The sequence below is a fragment of the Cydia strobilella genome, chromosome 4 (genome assembly GCF_947568885.1).
Source record: "Cydia strobilella chromosome 4, ilCydStro3.1, whole genome shotgun sequence".
Lineage (NCBI taxonomy): Eukaryota > Metazoa > Arthropoda > Insecta > Lepidoptera > Tortricidae > Cydia > Cydia strobilella.
This window is the reverse complement of record NC_086044.1, coordinates 6833733-6856815: the sequence shown is the minus strand read 5'-3', so window position 1 is coordinate 6856815 and position 23083 is coordinate 6833733. Positions and strand designations below refer to the sequence as shown.

Below are 23083 nucleotides of genomic sequence, written 5' to 3'. Positions count from 1 at the left end.
AATACTGTGTTTTCGCCTATGAATTGACTGTGAAATTCAAATGTGAAAACAATAGTGTCTCAAATTTCAATACTCAGCAGCATAATCAGGATTTAAATAAAATTAAGTGTTTGTCAGAAAACTTTATTTTCTTACATGCCGCGGGTCCAAAATAGATAATACTACACGTTTAGTACATAAATAGAATACCACTGACACATTCATTAACTGGGGCTCGACACTTACTAGTCGCCAGACCGTATCACCACAATAAGTAACATTGATTTATTCATCAATGCAAGAGAAATGAAGTAATTAATACTTAAGGTATATTTTGACAACAAAAAGTCAATAATAATATACATATATTATATATATACACTGAATAATTTAGTTATTGTCAAACGTCAACTTTTGACAATCAGCGCAAAATGTATGGAGCTGTACAGCGCCATCTCGTTTACCTGTCAAATTCGAAACACGAAATTGTCTTCGATTTTACGCATCTTACTCAATCAATGTATCTTTGCTGTGAACTGTCAGCTAGGAATCGAAATCGATCGTTTTTAGAAGTTTCATACGAAGGTAACTCGAGACACGACCTTTTAATATTCATAACACTCAGCAACCTCTTATAAACCTCTGTTACATTGTGTCTCTCTCTAACAAATAGAAATGTCGGAATGGCGGATAAGAACAAACGATTATCAACGGCTTGTTAGATTTGACAAACGTGACGTTGATCGTGTCCTTAACCCTATAATCGCCAAAGACGTCAACTGACGCGTGCGACAACGGCCCAATATCGATACATACGATAAGGCAGGCTAGGGTTTGCACGACGGATCCGAAATGTATGGGAAGATCCGAGGATCCGGATCCAGATACGGATAATTTCATACATTTCGGATCCGAATTGCAAACAAAGGGTTAAAAACTTCTTATTTTTGTATCAACTAAGAGTAGCCTGAATTTCTTGGTCCTTAGAAATGTACCTTTTTTCAAAAGTAGTGGTAACTTTTTTCCTCCGAAATTAAATCTGAGTAATAATGCACTGAATTATAGTGTCGTTTAGTGTGTGTAGTGTTTATTGTACCGCAATATTACCTTAGCATTTCGGATGAAAAAGTTAATTACAACTACTTTTGAGGTTAAAAAAAATCTAATCTAAAAATAACGGGGTATAATAGTTTTTGATGAACTTTGTTGTGTGATTCAAAGTGGCGACTAGTAGTGCGAGTAGGGAGTGCTCCGGGTACTGGTTTTCTATACAAATACAGTACCGGGACCGGGAATTCCCGGTTCTCGCCATACAAACTCAGTACCGGGAGCATTCCCCAACTGTGCGAGCCCTACTCGGCATACTTACAGGTAAATGCAATAATTGAGCGTCATATCGAGTCTCGATACGAGATCAACCCATACGGAGACCGATACGAATTTCGATACAAATAATAACCGTATCGGAAAGAAAATAAACTATTCTTTTATGAGTTTGCCTTATTATAAATTAGAACTTTTCTTTGCAAGCGGCCTAGCCAAGGTGACGATCGCTTGCGCTTCGCTATCGAATAATTATATTAACCTCGGGAAATTTGGCTTAGGGTTGAAAAAACCGTATATGCACAACCCCTGCCACCAATCATTCCCAATACATGTGAACATTACCATAGTAGTAGATTCTCATTCCGATACGTTTAAAATGAACCTTAATACAATACGCGAGCGTACAAAATAGGTTGAGACCGGACGCTAGGTCGCGAGCGAGCGGCCTTCACCGAACAGCCACAGGCAGGCGCGGTCCACTAGGTACGCGAACACCATGTCCGCTATTAGGACTTGGACGAGGATGAGCCGGTACTGAAACAAATATGTTGACATTAACGATAAATACTATCTTCGGCACAGGTATCTCAGCATTTGTAAACCTTATTACCACCAGACCACCAACCAACCAGACAACCTTATTGCAACCAGATAATTTATTTTATACCAATGGTCAGTATTAAACAAAGTCGTAGTCAAACACGCTTTGGCAAGATCAAACAAGGTTACTAAAGTGGCGCCATTAAAAAAAAAAACAGTAATCTACAGTTACAAGCCTCTGCTAGTAGCTAATAGTTATACATCGGGCGGGAAGTAAACGATCTCGAACATACTGGAAAGATCTGGCAGTATCCCAATGAATAGCTCGTCCTGTGCGAAAACCAACCGTAACGTAAAGTAACAGAGTTGAATATCACTTACATCGGGCGGGAAGTAGACTATCTCGAACATACTAGACAAATCGGGCAGTATCCTGTACAGCAATGGCTTGTTGTCTTGCAAGCTTTCCATGAACGACTCGCACGTGCCAATATCGACCGTAAACCTTAACGTAGGGTGAGAGTTCATTATCACTTACATCGGGCGGGAAGTAGACTATCTCGAACATACTGGACAGATCTGGCAGTATCCCTGCGGCCAGCGCCAACACGGCGCCGCCGGACACCACGATGCTGTACAGCAGCGGCTTGTTGTCTCGTAGGCCTTCCATGAACGGCTCGCCCTGTGCGAATATCAACCGTAGGTTAAGGTACATAGAGTTCCTATTTAGTTATCATCAAAGATAGATATAACTCCGTAATAGATGGATACAGTCTAAGGAAAAAACGTGCCTCGAAAATCACGAAAATTTGATTCTCGATCAAATGGCGCCACTAGTTTTGGCCTACACTCGTATAGAGGGCGTTGACTGTTTCGTTTGTTATTTATAATTTTAACGCATACCAGTGAAAGAATATGGGTCAAAATCATATAAAAATAATTAATGCAAATAAAAAAATCATTTATCCATATTTAAATACATTTTATCGTATTTTTATAAATATTTATTTTTAGTTTTAAAGTGTGTCGACAGATGGCAGTGAATTTAATGGGGTTACAAAATTTACTATGACAGTACCGCTCTAGTATAAGTTACTCTGTGGTTATCACATACAATTATACATAACGTACGCACATTATTGCTATATATGTAAGCAACTTGTAGCGACACTAGGGCTCAGGGCCAAATAGAAAAACTCAGGCTTTAAATCTATAAATGTGTTTTCCCAATTTAGTAATAGTCCATAATAATGACAGGTACTTACCCTATAGTTGATCGCGAATGTGGATATCTGCAGCGCCATGGATATGATGTACACGGTGCTGTTGAGCAGGTCGGGCGCGAACTCGCGTTCCTCGTCTTCGGCCAGGTCCATGTCTAACTTCGGCTTCGTGTCTCTATGGGTGGAAAAATATTCATTTGGCGACGAGGTAAAATCGGATATTTAGGAGAAGAGGTGAAGTTTAGGATTATTCAGCTCGTGCGATATTTTTTACGTAGCAAGAGGATTACTCGCCCGTTACAAAACCAGGTTATATATAATAATATTTCAGCCTATATACGTCCCACTGCTGGGCACAGGCCTCCTCATGCGCGAGAGGGATTGGGCTATAGGTTATACAATACAGCTAATAGAAGTGATTAAAAAATCCTAGTGAATCCACTGATGATTCCATTTATAAATCTGGTTTTGTAGTGGGATTCATTTTTCCGCTCCCAGCACCTAGTGTTGGTATTAATCAGCATTAAAATGGTGATTATTTATTTTTATATAGTTATTTATATTTTGGACATAAATAAAATACTAATAAGCTTAGAACAAATTTAAAAGTGGAAAAATACTGCCTTGGGTGAGACTTGAACTCACGACCTCTGGACTTTTGCTGACTATGGATGATGTCTTGGTGGCTTAGTTGGCAGAGCGCTGGAGTATCGATCCAGAGGCCTTGAGTTCAAGTCTCACCCAAGGCAGTATTTTTCCACTTTTAAATTTATTCTAAGCTTAGCATCGTTTGCAGACGTTTCTGTTTGTTAAAAACTAATTACTAAAATGGTCATACGACTGTACAAGGGCCAAGCAGCAGTGTCATCCGTTTCTAAAGAAAGGACGCTTACCTCGAGGAATTTTGTACATTGACCCGCGTATTCCTATCTCTTTTGCACGCGCATAATTGTATAGCTGTCCCGCTCGTCCAGTGTCAGGACATTGACCGCCGGCATCACGGGCGAGACAGCAATATAATTATGCGCGTGCGATAGCGTAAGCGTCGTTTCTTTAACATATTGAAATTCTTTGTTTTATATTACCTGCCAGGCGAGCGCTCCGTGGCCTCACGGACTAAGTAAACCAGACAGAGGAAGTGCACCGCGAACTGTGTGAGCACCGTCATTATCGTGTACACGTTGAAGATGTTCGGCAGCGGGCGTTGCTTTGACAGCTGCTTTAGAGGCTGGAAGTTAAATGCACATTTTTAATGCTGGAAATCATAAAACAATTTGGGTCATTACACCAAAAGGTCAAATGTTGTCACGCCAAACATCCGCGTCATAGTTTTATCAGAAGTATTTAATAAAATACTTCAAATACTCGATACCATGTGATATATTGGGGTAATATTTTATTTAATATATCAGAAAAAGATGAAAGCATATCACTGTCATTCAGCAAACTGTCTCAGGGGTCAGAAAATCGCGAACCGACTGCGGCTCTCTCGAAGTACAATAGCGCTTTACTGGTCTCCCAAAAAAAGGATCAATTGAGGTTAGTTAGACTAATCAAACCCAAAGATGGGCCAAAATAGCGACCGAATGGGCACCACAGATCACCCGAGGCAGAGGCAGGCCAAAAAGAAGATGGCGAGACGACCTGGACCCTTTTTGTGGCGGGAGCATTCACAAATCCGTGACGAGTGGCGGAAGACAGGGGAGGCCTTTGCCCAGCAGTGGGACACAATATAGGCTATAAAACAAAACTCTTATTTATGCCACTTTGAAATTACATAAGTAGATGAATTCTAATGGTTGTTCTTTTTAAAAGTTGTGAGATTCCTGATTAGTATAATATAATAAATGACTAGCTCATTAACCTATTGAACACTACCCTTATCGCGCGCGGCGCATCATCGTGAACGTGGTATCTGGTATACACGAAGGTTGATATGGGGCTGTATCCGCGCGCTTCAGTTGACGTCTTTGGCGGTCAAAAGGGGTAAAGGCGATTAGGAGGCCAGATTTGTTTATTTTTAACCTAATATTGGAGTAGTAAAGTTGGAGTAGTACTTAACTTTGCGTGACGACAATCAGGTCAGTTGATAATATAGTAAATCTAGGTAAACTGTCTCACCTTAGACCGCGATATGAATAAGAAACACGAAGCCAACAGCAAGCTTTGCAGAGTCGCCTGCGTGTCGCTGAACTTGATTCCGTCGAGATACAACACTGATTGACTGTAGGCCAGTATGAGGGCGTTTAGGGCTAGGATCTTGAACATTTGGAGAGTGGTGACGAGAGTGCATCGACCTTGCTTGATGATGTGGCAAACTGAAAAGAAAGTTATGGATTGAACAATGTTCATTAGGTTCAAGCGCATCGTATAAACTAGTCACACTTATTGGGGTGAGGTATTCTTCTTCTAGAATTTTCTCAACTTTTACAAGAGTAAAAAGTCGCTTTCCTGTCATTAATTTACATTAACCAATTATCTAATTTAGTGTATGTAGTCGTACGATCCCTATTTCCCCTTTCAGCCCGAGCAGAAATCAGACCCCTTGAGCAAGAAGATGATAATATTCCTATTATCATCTGTATCCACATGAGTTCTAGCATAGAGTAACTTATACTAGAGCGGTACTGTCATAGTAAATTTTGTAACCCCAGTAAATTCACTGCCATCTGTCGACACACTTTAAAACTAAAAATTAAGATTTATAAAAATACGATAGAATGTATTTAAATATAGATAAATGATTTTTTTTATTTGCATTAATTATTTTTATGATTTTGACCCATGTTCTTTCACTGGTATGCGTTAAAATTGTTAAATAACAAACGAAACCGTCAACGCCATTTATACGACTGTAGGTCAAAACTAGTAGCGCCCTCTGAACGAGAATCAATTTTTTTTGATTTTCGAGGCACGTTTTTTCCTTAGACTGTATCCATCTATTACGGAGTTATATCTATCTTTGGTTCTACAATTGTATAATTATGTTTTACCTATGTCTCTCAACCTTTAGGAGCAAGTGAATCGTGTGCCAATGACTTCGACCCTGATAATAGCGCCTGGTATCTTTTATTATACCTACGGCTGTACTTATTACCCAGTATTCTCCAAAACCTACCTGCTGCCGATGCTTTTCTTCTATCATCGCTCGGCGCGTAGCCGCACAGGCCTCACGAGGAACACAGCAGCATCAGGGTGGTAATAAATTCAAAGTTCAGACTATAGTTAGGTACCTATATAAAGTACTCACTGCACAGAATACTAGAGAGCCGACTAGTGAACGGCGCGGCGACGCTGGCGTCCCCTAATCTAACCAACTGCGGTTGATCCTCTTCTTCCAGCTTCTTCATCGCACGGCGCAGCCGGGCCGCGGCCTCGGCGCGCGCCTCGCGCGGGTCGCGCGGGTCGCGCGGGTCACGCGGGTCACGCGGGTCCCGCGCGCGCCGCGGCGCCGCGGGCTCCGGGGCGGCGCGCTCGCGCAGGCGCTCGGGAGCGTTTGCGAGGATCGCTACGCCCACCTGAATCAAATGGGTCAATTTTAATTTGATGTAGCTGTAGCTAGTTGATGGTGACGTCTCTTGATTCAAAATATTTGACATCCAAAAAAAAACTAATCCTTATTAGATAGTGTCCCACCGAAATTGTCATTTCGGTTTGGGCATAAAAAAACGTGTTACGGCCGAAGGTTCGGTTTCGGCGAAAAAACTGCACTTTCGGTTCGCGTTCGACTAGTTTTCTGTACTTGCATGCAATTTTCATAACATTGCGGCATTTGATCAAAGTTTTGAATGCAGTTTACCATAGTAAACGTAAATTGCATGCAAGTTCTTGCTAGTCTACGCATCGCTTACGGGTAGGAGAACTGTAAATAGTTTTACAGTACATATGGTGCTACTTTCTCGCACTAGTGCGTAAAAGAGCACTTTTCGTGCATATGTCGAAAATTTAAAGGGCCATATGTACTGTAAAACGTTGTACGATACACGTGCGAAAAGGTAATTCGCAACTCGTGTCGATTTAAAACACTCCCTGCGGTCGTGTTTTAATTTATCGCCACTCGTTTCGAATTTCCTCTTTTCCGCACTTGTATCGTAAATAACTATTACTTAATTAGAATAGGCGTAGCGCGGCGCACTCGGTTAATTTTTTTAAACCACTTGCACGAATTATAGGTGTTTCATTGTTCGTATGTCTAAAAAGAAAAATTGTTTTTTAACGTTTTTAACACTTCTATAAAAGTTTCGAGTTTGGTTTCGGCCGAAACTGAGTCTAAACCGAACCTACGGTTTCGGATTCGCCATAAAAACTGGTTTCAGTCAGACACTAACCTAACCCTTGTAGGTACCTATTGTTCTTTGTACCTTGAGTTTCAATAATGTATTTATTACTAAACATAAACATGATACATTTTCATACAGATCTGTGCATAATTATTTTCCATCGTATTTTCACGGAAACGTACGAACGCTATTTTAGTCAGTCTCGGTACAAAAAGTACTGAGGTTGACTGAAGTAGCCTGACAAATACGAACGTTTCCAGGAAAATACGATGGAAAATAGAACTATAGAACAAGAATGTTGGTACTTACATCAGCATGTTTCAGAGCTCCCACATCATTAGTACCATCGCCGCACATCAACGTAGAATACCCGAGAGCTTTCAACGTTACCACCACGAACTCCTTCTGCTTCGGCGCGAACCGCGCGAACACCTTTATGTGAGGCATCAGCTCTATCATGAACTTGTAATAACTCTCATTCAGATGGCTCAGACCCTCGCCGGTAACACATAGATCAAACTTAGAAGTCAACTGCTTACTTTTCTTAAATGGCTGTACTGGTAAAAACACTTCTTCATCTATAGATTTCCATCCCCATTCTTCTTTAGTTTGAGTTAAAATGAGAACTTCCTTTTGCGTAAAATTCAACTCTTTAGCCACATGACATGCCGTTAAAGGATTGTCACCAGTTATCATAACTACGGAATGCGACGCGTGAACTATCTCCGCTATAGCCTTTTTCGAGTCCGCTTTCAGTGGACACGAAATGATTACGAAGCCGACGAACGTCAATTCGGACTCTATATCTTCCCTTGATAAATCACGGATTGCTTGAGAGCTTAACTTTCCTAAATTCCTATAACCTAAAGCTAAGACCCTGGCGCCCCTGCGCGACAATGTCAAATAAACGTGGTCGTAATGACTAGGAACCTCTTTCAGCATAGACTTGACCGTTTCTGGCGCGCCCTTGACGCTGCTGATATAGTGAGTCTCTATGAACCCTCTCTCGGTTACCTGGTAACCGGCGATCACAGACATCCTTTTCAGGGCACTTGCAAAGTGGTTTCTGTGGACGATCTTTAGACCGGGCGATTTACCTTTCTTTGGCACTATAGCGTCCCCTTTAGTTAGGTTCCATTCGGCAGCCTTCAAAGTGGCCTTTTCTAATGGATCTCCGACTATTCCGTCGTCTAGTTGAACAAGTGAATGACAAGACGCCAATACTTGTATTGTTTCCATAGGAGCTTCAGAGAGTGGAATGACAGTGGCGTCTTTATGTTCGCCGATGCCAGCTACGCCTTCTACAACTAAGTTGTCGCTGGTCAATGTGCCTGTTTTGTCAAAACAGCAAATTTCAACTTTACCAGCAAACGGTATCCTAAATGGTTCTGTACAGAATACTGCTAGTTTCGATAGGGAGAGCAAAGATGTGTTCACCGCTAGAGACAACTCTATAGGCAGCTCTGGTGGAACAACAGATGTTAATATCAAAGTGCACTCCAAAAATAACTTATAACGATTTCTTGTAGGATCCTCACAGCCCTTCACCCAAACATATGCAGCGGCTGCGATCGCGAATATTAACAAAAACAAAATAAACCCAAAGGTTTCTAGATTATTGGCAGTGACTCTTTTTACTCCAAATAAAATGGTCCTTAAAAGTTTACCCTGTGATGTGTTAAATCCTGTCCGAATGACATAGCCAATGCATCCATTGTCAGGTGCTTTCAGACCTGATGTTTTACTTGGTGACGAATGTTGTACAATCTTAGTGCCACCAAACAGCAAATGTAATTTTCCGTCGCCCTCGGGCTCTAAGTGCTGTTGTGTGTTCTTTTCATTTTCTAGAGGCTCCTTCATTTGCGGGACACTCTCGCCAGTTAACATAGATTCATCTACTATACAGGAACCTCTTAACAGAACTATATCACATGGTACAAGGTTTTCGTTGACGGAACGTGTAATGGAGACAATGTCTCCAGGCACCAACTGGTCACTTAATATCTGTCGCCATCTTCTGTTTCTATAAACATTAATGTTGTATGGCTTGTTGCCCATTTTTCTGATTTCTGACATATTCCTAAGCTGCTGTTGGACCAGGGTGCACTCAAACATGACCAACATGACGAGGGTGAATATGGAGTAGTACCAGTACTTGTCAAGACACCAGAGAGCTACACAGAACACTTGGAATACAAAGAATGGTGCTGTTGCCCTTTCTTTAAATAGTTCCATGAACTCTGGTACCACCTAAAAGAAAAACGTACAACATAAGCATTATTTCAAATACTATTCGAAACAAAACAAGCACAGATTACAAATGGAACTGCTTCAGATGTCAAAAAGTGCAAATCCAGGATGTTTTTGTGATATCACATTTTTTGCCTAGACACCATTGAAAATTATTGTATTTCATAAGTAAACCATGAGTAAACCTGTACCAGAATTAAACCTACACCTAGAGTTGTGCCATTTCTGGGAATGTTCCCCATTTTGTACGGGGAACATTCCCGGGAACGGCACAACTACCTACACTTGACTCAGTGTTTGAGTTAAAAATCTCTGAGTAATCCAAGATGCTTTTAAAATCCCTGTGTTGAGAAACACTGCCTGAAAGTGTTCTAAACTAGGCCAAAATATGAAATTTAAACAATACTTTACCATAACCATCTCATTCTTCCCAAATTCCTTTTCTGCCATTTCAATAGCTTCATCATCTGCATACCCCTTGGATTCTAAGTAGTGGTCATGTGTTTTGTTGATGGGGAACTCCACTGTGCTGAAGGACTTCTTATCCCAGTCATAAACATATTTACTCTTTTGGAACATGAACCATACATCGGGGTTGAGACTGCCTTTCTTTGTGGACTGAAATTTAAAAAATATAATAAAACAAAGCTCAATGTAACTACTGTAATTGTATTTAGAACATTGCTGCTAGTATTTTCTAAAGGTAAAAGTGCTACAAACTATTAACCCATTGTGATAATAAATTGACAACATTTTTACATAAATAATGTCACATTTAGTCTCTATTTCGTCAGGTCATCAGGTGACAAGCCAAACTCACTAATTACCACCACAAGTTCATAGCCATAGTGAACCGTATTATTAATATTATTATCCGAATAAGATTGATTTTTGTTTAATTATTTTTCAGTAATTAGTGATTTAAAACAATAAAACTGATAGCATTGCTTTGTTAATAAAATAAGTAAACTCATAAAGAGTTATTTATCTATTATCTCCATATAGACGAAACAATTGCCTCACACCTTTTGACTTAACCTCTGAAACTTACCTTAGTATGATGTAACTTGACGATTTCAGAAAATCCATTGTTCGGAGTTGGAACAACTTTGACAATCTCCGCTTGTATGGGGTCTTTTACCTGTATAAACATAGTAAAAATTTCATGCTTACAAGACAATCGAGTTGCGCAAAACCCTTTCAAAGCATATGTTTCAGTAATCTAAATCAGAAACAGATATAAACAGGCAACAATTATTTTTTCTTTTTAAATCTGGTTTTTATTGAGGCTTTGGACACTAGGTGAACATGTCAGCCTCATGGGTGCTTTCATAGTTCCCTACTCAAGGGAGAGGTCAATAAAATGGTAAACACTGATTGATTTGTCCGATATAGGCTCTGCCAACCAACAATTTGTCCATTGTGCATGGAGCCCAGACTACCAAAAATTCTTTTTCTCAAGTCCGAATTCCGGACGCATTCCAACAACGCGTGAGACAAGTCATCAGTCTTCTGACAGTTTGCACACCGTGGTGACGATTTAACACCCATCATGCACGGAAACTTGTTTGTAGGGATGTGCCCGGACCAGACTCGGAAAGCTGAGACTAACACTTTTCTAGCGAGGTTGGCAGAATCAAACCAGGGTATCCACAAGGGTCTATCTTGGATTGTTCTGTACAAGATTCCAACACCCCGTGATAAAGCTTGTTCTCCAAAATGGTATTCCCATTTCTGTAAACATCTTTTTTTAATTCTGGGAATTACTTCACTTGAATATGGTATAGAATCGAGTACAGAGCCATCCATTACAGCGGTTTTAGCAAGCTTACCTACTGCCTCGTTTCCTACTAACCCTACGTAAAACAATTATGATGTAAAATAGATTTTAGCTACCTGAAAAATAAAAACTAGGAATAAAATAAAACAAAGTAACAGTCTCATACCTTAGAACACGACAGGAAACATTGAATGTGAACACTCCAATAGCAACATAAACAAACGAGGATTTGAATCGTGGCCACGACAGCGACGACCACAAACCCTGCCTCCACGTTGTCCTCGAAACCGTACACCACAATCCATGAATAAAATATCACCGGATATAAAATGAGAAAGGGCAGGACTGTCCCTTGCAGAACAGTCGCTACAGGCTTAAATAGCTGTGTATATTGGACTAAATCATCCAATGACGACTGCATCTCGTTAGACACCATAATACACTTAATTTAAACAACAACTTCTGAAAATGACTTTTGTACACGTCACCATTAGAATTACAAATTAGGGTTATGCATTATTGCATATTTCTTTCATACAAATCATTTAAAAAATAATACTACGGAAAATTCGATTTTGCCGAGTTTACGGACTTGACAGAACAGACAAAGGGGTGAGGGGAGGGGGGCGAGGAGAGAAGAACTGAAAGAACAAGAGCGTGCGTGACACGTTTTATATTCCGTTTCAAGCATACCATACTTTTCTGATAATTCTTGCGCCCGTGGCGATTTCAATGTCTCGCAAGTTATTGATTTTAACCATTTTCAAGATTCATTAACCCAGGCACATAGTGAAATGAAATCTTTGATTGAAAACATAATTGAAAATGTATTTTTTTTACTTGCAGCCCTAGATTACGTTCAGAAACCTATAGTTATTTATTACTTTTGTATTAACTGAAAAATATCTTCTGCAGAGGTCTTCTGCGACATTATATTTTTATATTTATTATATCTATTTTTAAGGCTTATAAAAAATAGCACACATTGTCATACTAATCATACCCGTAAAGACGAAATATGATGAATAAGTTTTTGCACAATCAACAGCTATCAAAGCAAACGTACGAATTTCCAGATATCTAAACGCTCCCTTTGCTGTCAACGTGGTCAAATGTCAGTGTCAAAAATTAGCGCGAAATCGTTGCAAACCCTAACATTAGCAATCGGATTTCGTTTCATGTTTTCGTGTACTAAAATTTCTCTATAAAACGAAATAGTGTGTTTAATCGCTAGGATTTAATTAAATGACAAACCGTCATGGATCTCCAAATCAAAAGGAAGTCTACAAGAGCACCCATTACCGGCAGTCTTGTCGAAACTTATCCACACGATCTCCAAATGTATAAACTGCCTCCAACCGAAAACGTTTCACTTCAAGAGTTCGAAACCTTGGCTTTGGAGAGACTAACGCTTCTGCGAAGTTTAGCAACTGCCACTACTTTAAAAGGACTTCGTATTTACTCTGAAGAATGGACGGATTACGTTCTAAATGAATTAAGAACACAGGGCATCAAATACTACATGAAGCTGTGTGAAAAGACCGCTTGTGGTACTTCTGAAGCTGATTTGCAGGCGAGACGTAAGGATCATATTGCACATTTTATATTACGTCTAGCATACTGTCGCACCGAGGAGTTACGACGGTGGTTCATCGCGAGAGAGATGGAACTATTCCGAATGAGATTTATGATCATGAGGGGTGAAACAGTAGATAAATTTTTCAAACTAAACAATCTATGCTATACAAACATCTCAGATGAAGAAAAAGAAAGCATCATTCACTTTCTGAGAGAATCTACTCCACATCAAAACATTGACAATTTGAAATACTACAAAGTTAAATTCTATGAAGTGTTAGACCTAGTTAGATCTAGGAAAGCTTACCTGAGTGGTGGATATGCTTACATTCCGCATAAGGATTTTATATCAGTTCTATCAGCTCAGTATCGGACACATTTGAAGCAGAGTCTAGCAATTGCTTCACATCATTTGCCTGAAGTAGAAAATGATGAAAGGCTTGTAGGGTTACTGAAAGGATTGCATCAGACCTACACGGGCACTGACTACAGTGATACTAAGGCAGTTATACCTATTGAAAGCCTGGACTCTTTGTCTGTGAAATCATTCCCACTTTGCATGAGGCAATTACATGAGCAGCTGCGATCAGCTCACCATCTCAAACACGGAGGAAGACTCCAATATGGACTCTTCCTTAAAGGCATTGGAGTTACATTGGAAGACTCGCTAAGATTCTGGAGGGAGGAGTTCACAAAAATAATGGAATTGGACAAATTTGAGAAGCAATATGCCTACAACGTCAGGTATAATTATGGTAAAGAAGGAAGCAAGAAGAATTATTCACCATTCAGCTGCATGAGAATAATAAGCAATAATGTGGGACCTGGTGACTGCCATGGCTGTCCTTTCAAACACTGTGATCCAACTGGCTTGAAAAATAGACTACAAGGATATGCTTTAGACCCCCAAGCTGTAAACAATGTTGTAGATATGGTCAAAAAGGGTCATTTCCAAATAGCCTGCAGTAAATACTTTGATGCTGTGCATAATGTCGACATAGGATTGGGTATCAATCACCCTAATCAGTACTTTGAGGAGAGCCAGAAGCTTCAAGGAGATAAGAAAGTTGAAAATAAAATACAAATTAAGAAAGAAATTAAAGCTGTCAAAAAGGAGCCTGGGAATGATATTGAAGACATGGATTTTGATGAAATATCTGAATGGAAAGATTCCTAAACAAAAGCATTTGATGTGTGTTAAATTATTAAATGTTTCTTAATTAAGGATCAGGGACTCCCGGAATGGGCCTAAAGTGGGAAAGCATTTAAGTTGTTGTTACTACAATACATTCAGTGCCTGCAAGCAGAACTTGCTGAACTTGAACTGCGCTTGCTGGCAGTGAATGTGTTAATAATATTGCTATTACCACATACCACACCCAGGGCCAAGCCCCTATTCCATGAGAATGAAACAAATTAATAATTAGTTTTTGTATGCCTTAACTGTATCTACGAAATCTAAAAAAATAAATCCATTTTATTAAAGACTAATAAAGTATTTATTTGTTCGTAATTTATCTACTTAATCTATTTTTTCTTAACATACATAGCCCGTCTTGTCATGCGTCCGCAGTATAGACCAAATATAAAGATGAGGCCAACTGTAGAGATACCTATGACTAGGAAGTATTTCTTTGCTGGAGAAGATGACATTTCATTTAAAACATCACCCAGATTTTCCAGTCTAGCCTGAAAACAAAAATATTAATATTAAAAAATCAATATGACCACCGGTCTGACCTAGTGGGTAGTGACCCTGCCTGTGAAACCGATGGTCCTGGGTTCGAATCCCGGTAAGAGCATTTATTTGTGTGATGAGCACAGATATTTGCTCCTGAGTCATGTTTCTATGTATTTAAGTATTTATATATTATATATATCGTTGTCTGAGTACCCATAACACAAGCCTTCTTGGGCTTACCGTGGGACTTAGTCAATCTGTGTAAGAATGTCCTATAATATTTATTTATTTAATATTTATCAGCAGTATTATTTATGAAAGGTACAGGAATCATGTCCGCAAAAACAAAATAAGACGAAAAATTCAATACTTACAGCACTAACATGTTTATACATTTCCAATCTATTTGTCAATTCTTTTTTACATTCATCCTCTAATTTTCGGCTGTCGTCATTGAGTATAATTTTCAAACATTTTAGGCCTGAAACAATAATACATTTTACTCGCAAGTGCCTACTTGGACCTCTTGTCTGATACCGTGATACGATATGATAAAGGATCCTGAACGATTTTTTTGTCAATTTTTATTTTATTCGAAAACGTTTTTTTGCTCTATCAGTCTCCGTCACGACTGAGGTTTGAACCTATGATTTATGGCCACCACACATACGAAAGGTTAATTCGTGTCTCTGGCCTTGCGATGGGAGGTTAACTGGCAAGAATTCCAAGCATGACAACCGGCATGTGCACCCACGAGTCTTAGCTGCAAATTGCAATGGACCTATATTGTGTACTGTATTAGGTGCTTGTAGTAGAGGAAGAGATCAACATCAGGTAAACTTTTCGCCTTGAAAAAAGTTATTTGATTTTATTACGTAATACTTACGTCTTCCATCACCATGTTCCAGATCTTTGCAGTACTTCAGTAAGTCGAAAGTGCAAGCGCGCTCCAATAACGGATCGGCATTGATGTCCACCTTCCTGTCTTCAATTATTTGAGCCACTTCATGGGCACACGCCGCGGAGACTATTTTGTTGTTCACTAAAGCACTCTTGAGACATTCTTCAACCTGAAATGAATTACCATGAGTTTACAACCTATGAGAATACTGTTTAGTGAAAATTAAGGACTTAGCTAATACCGTGGAGCTTATCAATATTTATAGCATAATACTGCGTCATCAGAATAGTTATTTGTTATACAAGGGTGCAAAGTTGTATTTTACCCGCGAGTGTGGAATTGAATCACGAGCAAGCGAAAGGATCCTTAGTTGAAAATAGAATCCTGAGCGTAGCGAGTGTTTCAACACACGAGAAGTAAAATACATTTGCACCCGTGTGTAACACAAAACTTTTCACCTCACTATAGCGAGGAAAGTGCAACATCCACAGGCGTTAGATCATCTTCATCACTGGAATCACTCATTTTTCTACAATATTATAACAAAAAACTCTGGAAATTCTGTATTTTACGTGAGAAGTTTTAAGTACAAATTTTGTTGACAATGTTGACATTTCTGACGTATGAAATGTCAATGATGCGTTTTGGAATTGCATCGACTCAACTTGTGCGTTCAGAATTATACATAACATCATTATTAAAAAACAAACGTTTCTTATGGAATTTTAAGGTTTATGACATAAAATTTATAAAAAATTTAGTATTTTTTATTAGATTCTCAAACCATTATTTTGAGCGTTTTACGTTTTGTTATCTGTCTAGCTACTTAAACACGCTCCATCCAAGGTCAAATTACTTTCTCCACTAGTGGATAAAATGCGTTTTTACCCGCTTGTTTTAAAGGATAAAAGACAACTTTCCGAGCTAGTGAGGTGAAAAATGAATTATTAATTATATCGTCCTAATTCACTTCTGAGTAGGTATATTGATATTTAGAATATTTACTAATCAATATACGTGCCATTTTCAACCAAAAGGGTACTTATTGTCGCTTGTCAGTAAGGCGCTATTTCCATATAGCTTCAATTAGAAATCAACCTTATCAACAAGCGACAATGTACCTTTTGATTGAAAACGTCACATATTATGAAGTAATACGTGCTTTGTAAGCATCAAGAGCAATGGAAATTGGCACAACCCACATATTTTTATTCTACTGTATAACAATCATTAAGAGTTGTTGCATGTCTCTGAAGAGTTATTATTTTAGCAGTATATGTGGATATCTATTGTTTATACCGTGTGTGTTTTTTTTTTTCGATTACTTTATAAGAGGCGAGTATTTAAAGAAAAAAAACCGTATTTTTTTTCAAACCTGCTCGTGTACAGTACAAAAGCAACACTCCTTATTACAAAAGGCATAAGGTCCACTGATGAAGGTGAAGGTGGTTAACAGTGTGAGCGATAGTACACTACACACATCAGTCATACTCGTATAATAACGAATTAACCATTTTATTGTTTTCAATTTTATTTTAAAATCATCATAATTTCCTACCTGTCCATCGGATTTCGTGATTGAATCATTAGGCACGGCGCATATCGTCTGTATCTCAGCATTGCATAGCTTGCTAAGCAGAGGGTTAAGTCTGTAGTTCAAGGCTTGTTCCTTGAGTATGTTTGTTAGCTCATTCTCACAGCCGCTGGTCAGTTTAGACTGCCGGAACTTCTCTGTTAGGCAATCTAATACTTTTCCTTGGAGTTCAATATCTTGAGGTTCATTCTCTGCAACATACGTTATCAGAATTTTGCAGTGACTTCGTGAACAAAATAAAAAGTAGTGTCCGACCGAAACCGGATTTTTTGGTGAAACCGAAGGTTCGATTTCGCCCGAAATTAGAGCAAAACTGAACCTTCGGTTTCACCAAAAAGTCCAGCCGAAACATGATTTTTATGTCGAAACCGAAACTTCGATCGGGCACTACCGAAAATACAGTTCGGCGCGGTGGAAAGTTTTGGCCAAAACCGAACCTTAGGCCGAAATATGATTTTATGCCGAAACCAAAACTTCGGACACTAATAAAAAGATAACTAAAACCCACGGTGGCGTACTATTGTCCACGTCCATGCTGTTAACTGACAATTATAAACCTTATCGGAAAGGCATAAGGTCCACCGATGGTGAATTAAGTATGCTATCACCAAGTATAGTAAACAATGCGAAAGTGAGTCATATCATAAATCTATTGTTTCTATGCAAAATTTTAAGTGGCAGAACATATTATTTCTTTATTTAACAGCGTTACGTTACGGCTAGGCTAGGCGCCAATCCGTATAGATAGTACCTATTTTATTTTTATCAAGGGAACTTTAGACATAGAAATAATTTATTCGTAAGCACAAACACACATTTAGATGATTTTGTAATCCTAAAAGTTCCCTCAAGACGGATTTGGCCCCTTCAAATTACCATCAATCGCCTTGATCACACCTCGCCTTAATACCACTCGGGCTAAAACCTAAATCCCCTGTCTGTATACGCTTTCTTTAAGCAAATAACTATGGGTCAATCAAACCATTTCAGATTCTGCTTTTACTTACCAACGATACTTGAACAATGTTTTTTAATATCCATATCACAATTCTTCTGTAAGTTTATATTAAAACGATAATCCGTATTTTGTTCTATCATCCTGTTTACTATAACCACTTTACAACTTTCCGCAAAGTCGGGTTTGTCATGATGTGCCTGAAAATATAAAAAAAAGTATTTACTATTTACCCTATGACCTCCAAAGAGGTCAACTGACGTGCGCAGTTACAGCCCAAAAATAAATAAGCTAGTTAATTTAAGGAAATGTTTGCCATACCCTTTTAGGGTCCATGAGACACTACTATTTTTGTAATAACTTGTTTTTTTACCATGGTGCAATAAACGATTATGAATATGAATATCAACCTTCGTGCATGCCGACAAGGTTCATGGTGACGCGCCGCGACGTGGCGTTCAAAAGGTAGTTAAAGATAAATACAATAGGGTAGTTGAGAATTTTTTTAATGGTATCAGTCGATCAGTTTTGTTTTGAGGATCAAATGTCTGTATGGGACCCATTGTCTTAAAGCATTACAAAAGTCACAAATGATGGTCAAAGTCTGGCATCGCCACTTACTGAGCAATCGCTCTAACACAAATGGCAACACATCGTGACGTCACTGTGTCACTTTGCTTAGAAGCCGTTTCGATGTATAGAAAACAAGGTAATTGCGATTTTGTCGGTGAAATGTTGCGTTTATGGAAATTTTGCTATACATTTTTTTACATAAAATGTAAGGAATCGAATGGTACCGTTTTTTTTTCTCATTTGAAAGTTAAAAAAATATTTTTTTTTTTCGAAACAGGTCTTGTATTTTTTTATTATTCCCATATATTTTTAGGTTTCCAATTTATTGTGATAAATTGCTCATTTTCTATATATTTAACTAGATTTAGTTATAAAATTCAACATGTGTCAACTACCCTATTATTTAAAAAATTAAATTTAAATCATACCTTTAAACATTCAAATATGTTGGCAGGATCCGTATTGTGGCAGTATAAATCTATCATATTGTTACATGTATTGATTAAATGGTAATCAACTGCGTTATCAGTGAATTCCTGTTTGCGAACTACAAATATAGCTTTCCTACAACTATCAGATAGTTTCCCAGTAGCCGTTTGTAAACATTCTAATGCAGCAGACTCTGCATGAACTACGTTTGGACAGTATTCTTGTAAATCTGTTTTGCAAGCTTCCTTAAGTTCTGGGTCCAAATCAATGCTTTCTTTCTGTTGGAACAACTGACTCCTTAGCTGCTGGCGACATTCCTTAAATATTGTGTGCTTTCTTCTGTTAATAGTATCATTCCTAACAATTTCACTCAAGCATGTCACAACCTGAATTTTTGTTTGTGCTTTTGGACAATATCTGAGAACATATGACTTGCAAGCATTTTTGAACTTTCGTGTAAATCTGTAGTTTCTGAGAGATATCAACTGCTCGTGATCAATTGCCGCTTTGCATTTCACGTTGCTTTTAATTTCTGGATCATTTTTGTGACTTATCAAACATTCCAAGACATCATCTTCCTCCTTTTTAGTCTTTAGCTCAGAAGAACAGAGCCTCTCTATAGGAACTCTACAGTTAGTGCTAACCACTGTATTCAACTCTATGTGCCCACTTTGGGTCTCAGTAAAATTAGTAACAGCCTCTTTACATTTAGCAGATAAATCTTTAATCTTTCTCTGCAAGCAAGCAATTTCTTCTCCTTTACCTGTGTATCCTATACATAAATTAGTTAGGTCATCTATACAGTAATCTTCTATTTCTGGAAGTAAATCTACGCTCACTGCCCTTTGCCTCATTACTCTTCTAACCTGCTGTACACAGGCTGGTTTTATTTTGTCTCTCAAATCCGGATCATAAGCAAAATTGTAAAGGCATGGTAAAATTACAGGATCTTTCTCCGACTGGTGTTCACTAGCATCAGCCCATTTAAGTGTTGCTTTACATTGCATGACAGCATCATATTTACATGCCTTATATAATTGAGGGTCTAGTTTAAAATCTCTTGATATGAAGTATTGAATTTGCATTATGGCTGCTTCACAATCGCTACTCATGACTGCTGTACCAAGTTTTTCCATGAGACAGGACATGACCCTTCCGTTACCTCCAGTTACTTCTTGGCACGCTCTGTCTACTACAGGCTTGCAGGCTTTGCGCAAAATCGGGTCAACTCTCCAGTCTTCCCCTGGGTCCGCCTCTTGGACCAGTGCCTGTAAAGACTTGTGACAAGCCAAGCTAATTCGTTTTTCCTTTCTCTTTCTGGGTCTTGCATGATCCATTAGACAGTGCAGTGTTTTACCTCCAGCTTCTATTCCTCGGCAGAGTGCAGTAATATCATTAGCACATTCATGCATCAGTTCTGGTGATAACCTGTAGTCATCCAGGAGCATTTTCCTGTGGTCAATCATTTCTGCTGAGCATTCCGGAGCGAGCCTATTAGTATCAGTCCTTGATACATTTTCTAAACATAATAGTATTTGTGCAAGCCTCACATCCTTATCATCTACCACTCCTTTGCGACAATGATACTTCCTTATGTCTTCCTTACATGATCTAACAAGTCCCTTACTTGCTTTGTAATTCATTACCATATTTCTCTGATCATAGAAAAGTTGATCTTGGCACCTTTTAGTCATTGCTGAAATTAAAATTATATTAATAATTACTATAAAATCTATTTTGGTCAAAATAGGATGAATGGAAGTAGAAGTGGGAGAGGCCTTTGCCCAACCATGGGACATGGCAAATAGTAGGCTAGTAACGATGTTTTGCAATGTAATAAAACCTCTGAATGAATGAATTAGCATTCATTAATTTGCATGTATATATGGTGACTTTACTGCTATCCATTAGTTTAACTCCCTTTCTAATTTCCTAGAAAATATGTGGTGACTTCCTATACAAAAAGCAATTTTAGTACCAGGTATTGTGTCAACACATTCGCAGCCAAAGTCAGGAAGTGAGCAATTACTATACTCCAAAATCAAAATTATCCAAGTCCCATGGCATATATCTGCCGTCTACAGTCGCCATCAGATATATCGGAGCAGCCAGGGTGCTCACAAATATCTGAACCCGCCTCTATTGTCAAGGTGTTAGTGTGTTCAGATATTTTCGAGCACCTCCACCATATATCTGATAGTGACTGTACTGTATATGTTTGATCTGTAATTAAGCTAGTTTTCTTGTCTTGTTGTATATACTGTTGTACTGATCTTGGTACAAACCACAAAAGTCATTTAAGTGGATAACCTAAAAAACAAATGTTTTTAATGAATACTATTTATATCTTATAAGAATGCAATATTTCCAATAATGTTAATAAATTGCAAGTAATTTTAGTAAAAACTTACCATTCTCATATTTATGCCGAACAAGACATTTGTACATCAACCATGATCCCGGGACTTCATCTGGGCAGAAAGTCTTGTGATCTAAATTACAAGCCACAAACACTATCTTATCCATTTGAAGAGTACTGTATTTCAATTCTTTTAATGCAGTGATTTCAGTATTGCACTCTGGCTTTAAAGTCTCCTTAGTTTCAAGACATTTCAGTGTTTGACTCTGTGAAAGACTTCTAAAATCTGGCGGTATTCTACCACAGGTATAGGCCTGGATGTCATCATTACAGGCCTTTAAAAAACTGTCAATTATTTGCCAATCATTAAAGATCATGGACTCTATTTTATTTATCATCCTCCAACAACTTCTGTTCTTTACACTTGCCTTTTTCTTGAGCACACAATCTATAGCAACTTCGGGAGGATTTAAACAATCCATTATTAAAAGTTCGTCTTGACATGGTTGTTTCAACTTATAATTAATGTATGTGTTGTCAATGAGCTCTGACTGATGAGACCACACTTGATGTTGGCACGTGGATAACGCTTGTGTCTTGTTGTTGCGAGCTGTGGTCAAAGCACAAGATAATATAGCCAGATCATCTTCCAATTGTGCGCACTGCTGTTCAAATAATCCACAGCCACTTAAATCCAAGGTATACCTCCCCTTGGGACGTTTCAGGTCACCTGGCAGTTGAGCACATTCTGTATTGCTTATTAAATAAGCTGTTAATATCCATAACAGCTTTAATATTACAACATTTGTTAACATTTCGATACCGGCTAAGTAGTATAAAGGAGCGCTGTAATTAACGCCAGTAAAGTGTCATAATTTAAATGCCTACACTGTTAATATCTAACCCCTAAGTAAAATTACTCTTTATAATGATTACAACATTGAAATATGATATTTAAGTGAACAAAGCACGCGATTTTGCAAACAACACAGTCCGACAAAAAAATAAATTTCTTATTTATTTATATATATTTTAGCATAGATAATACAATATAAACACACTGGGTGGTCGTTCCAAGTGATGAGTAGTGATATTGTATTCTTTGGTAAGTTTGGTAACACATATTAAGGGCCCTCCACACTCGCGCCGCGTAGTCTGGAGCGAGCTTTATACTACTCTTTGTGGCACACCCACTTTGTCAGTAGAAAAAGGGTTGATGTTTGATTTTGACTTTCCATAGAAAATTTGAGTTTTGCGCCTTTTTCTACTGACAAAGTGGGTGTGTTTGAGTTTTTTGTTTCCGCACTTTAGAGAGATAAAATATCAAGCAGGTCAAGCAGATCTAATCGGTAGAAAAGGCGGCAAATTTAAAAATGTAGGCGCAAAGGGATGTCCCTAAAAGGTCCTCCGCACTCGCGAATCACGGCGCGAAGCTGCGACCGTGAGGTCCGTGAGTGTGGAGTCTAGTTCGCTAATCAACGAGTAGTATGGAAAATAATTTCGCGTTTTTTTCTACTGGAAGATTTGCTTTACCAACTATAGTTGCGGAGACAAATTTGCTCGTTATTTTGTTATGATCATTACCTAATTACGAGCACACCCTTAACATTAGTTTTTTTTTGTGTTTATCTGTGG

The 23083-nt window shown here is 38.5% G+C and overlaps 3 protein-coding genes across 3 annotated transcripts; 1 reads left to right on the top strand and 2 right to left on the bottom strand.

The window, feature by feature from the left end:
• Nucleotides 1-15: 15 nt before the first annotated feature.
• LOC134740544 (endoplasmic reticulum transmembrane helix translocase) lies at nt 16-11989 on the bottom strand. Its single transcript, XM_063673059.1, has 10 exons — nt 11545-11989; nt 10650-10739; nt 10010-10216; nt 7658-9598; nt 6319-6586; nt 5190-5386; nt 4154-4296; nt 3111-3243; nt 2384-2527; nt 16-1839 (listed from the first exon to the last, which is right to left on the bottom strand). Exons 1-10 carry the CDS (start codon nt 11812-11814, stop codon nt 1732-1734), a joined length of 3501 nt encoding a protein of 1166 aa, XP_063529129.1. The 5' UTR covers nt 11815-11989; the 3' UTR covers nt 16-1731.
• Nucleotides 11990-12508: 519 nt separating this feature from the next.
• Nucleotides 12509-14450, top strand: LOC134740543 (DNA primase large subunit-like). The gene has a single exon (XM_063673058.1). It carries the CDS (start codon nt 12637-12639, stop codon nt 14131-14133), a length of 1497 nt encoding a protein of 498 aa, XP_063529128.1. The 5' UTR covers nt 12509-12636; the 3' UTR covers nt 14134-14450.
• Nucleotides 14432-22458, bottom strand: LOC134740542 (Golgi apparatus protein 1). The gene is made up of 7 exons (XM_063673057.1): nt 21501-22458; nt 19089-20785; nt 18140-18287; nt 17097-17323; nt 15524-15707; nt 15012-15118; nt 14432-14645 (listed from the first exon to the last, which is right to left on the bottom strand). The coding sequence occupies exons 1-7, from the start codon at nt 22261-22263 to the stop codon at nt 14484-14486; spliced, it is 3288 nt and encodes a 1095-aa protein (XP_063529127.1). The 5' UTR covers nt 22264-22458; the 3' UTR covers nt 14432-14483.
• Nucleotides 22459-23083: the final 625 nt, after the last annotated feature.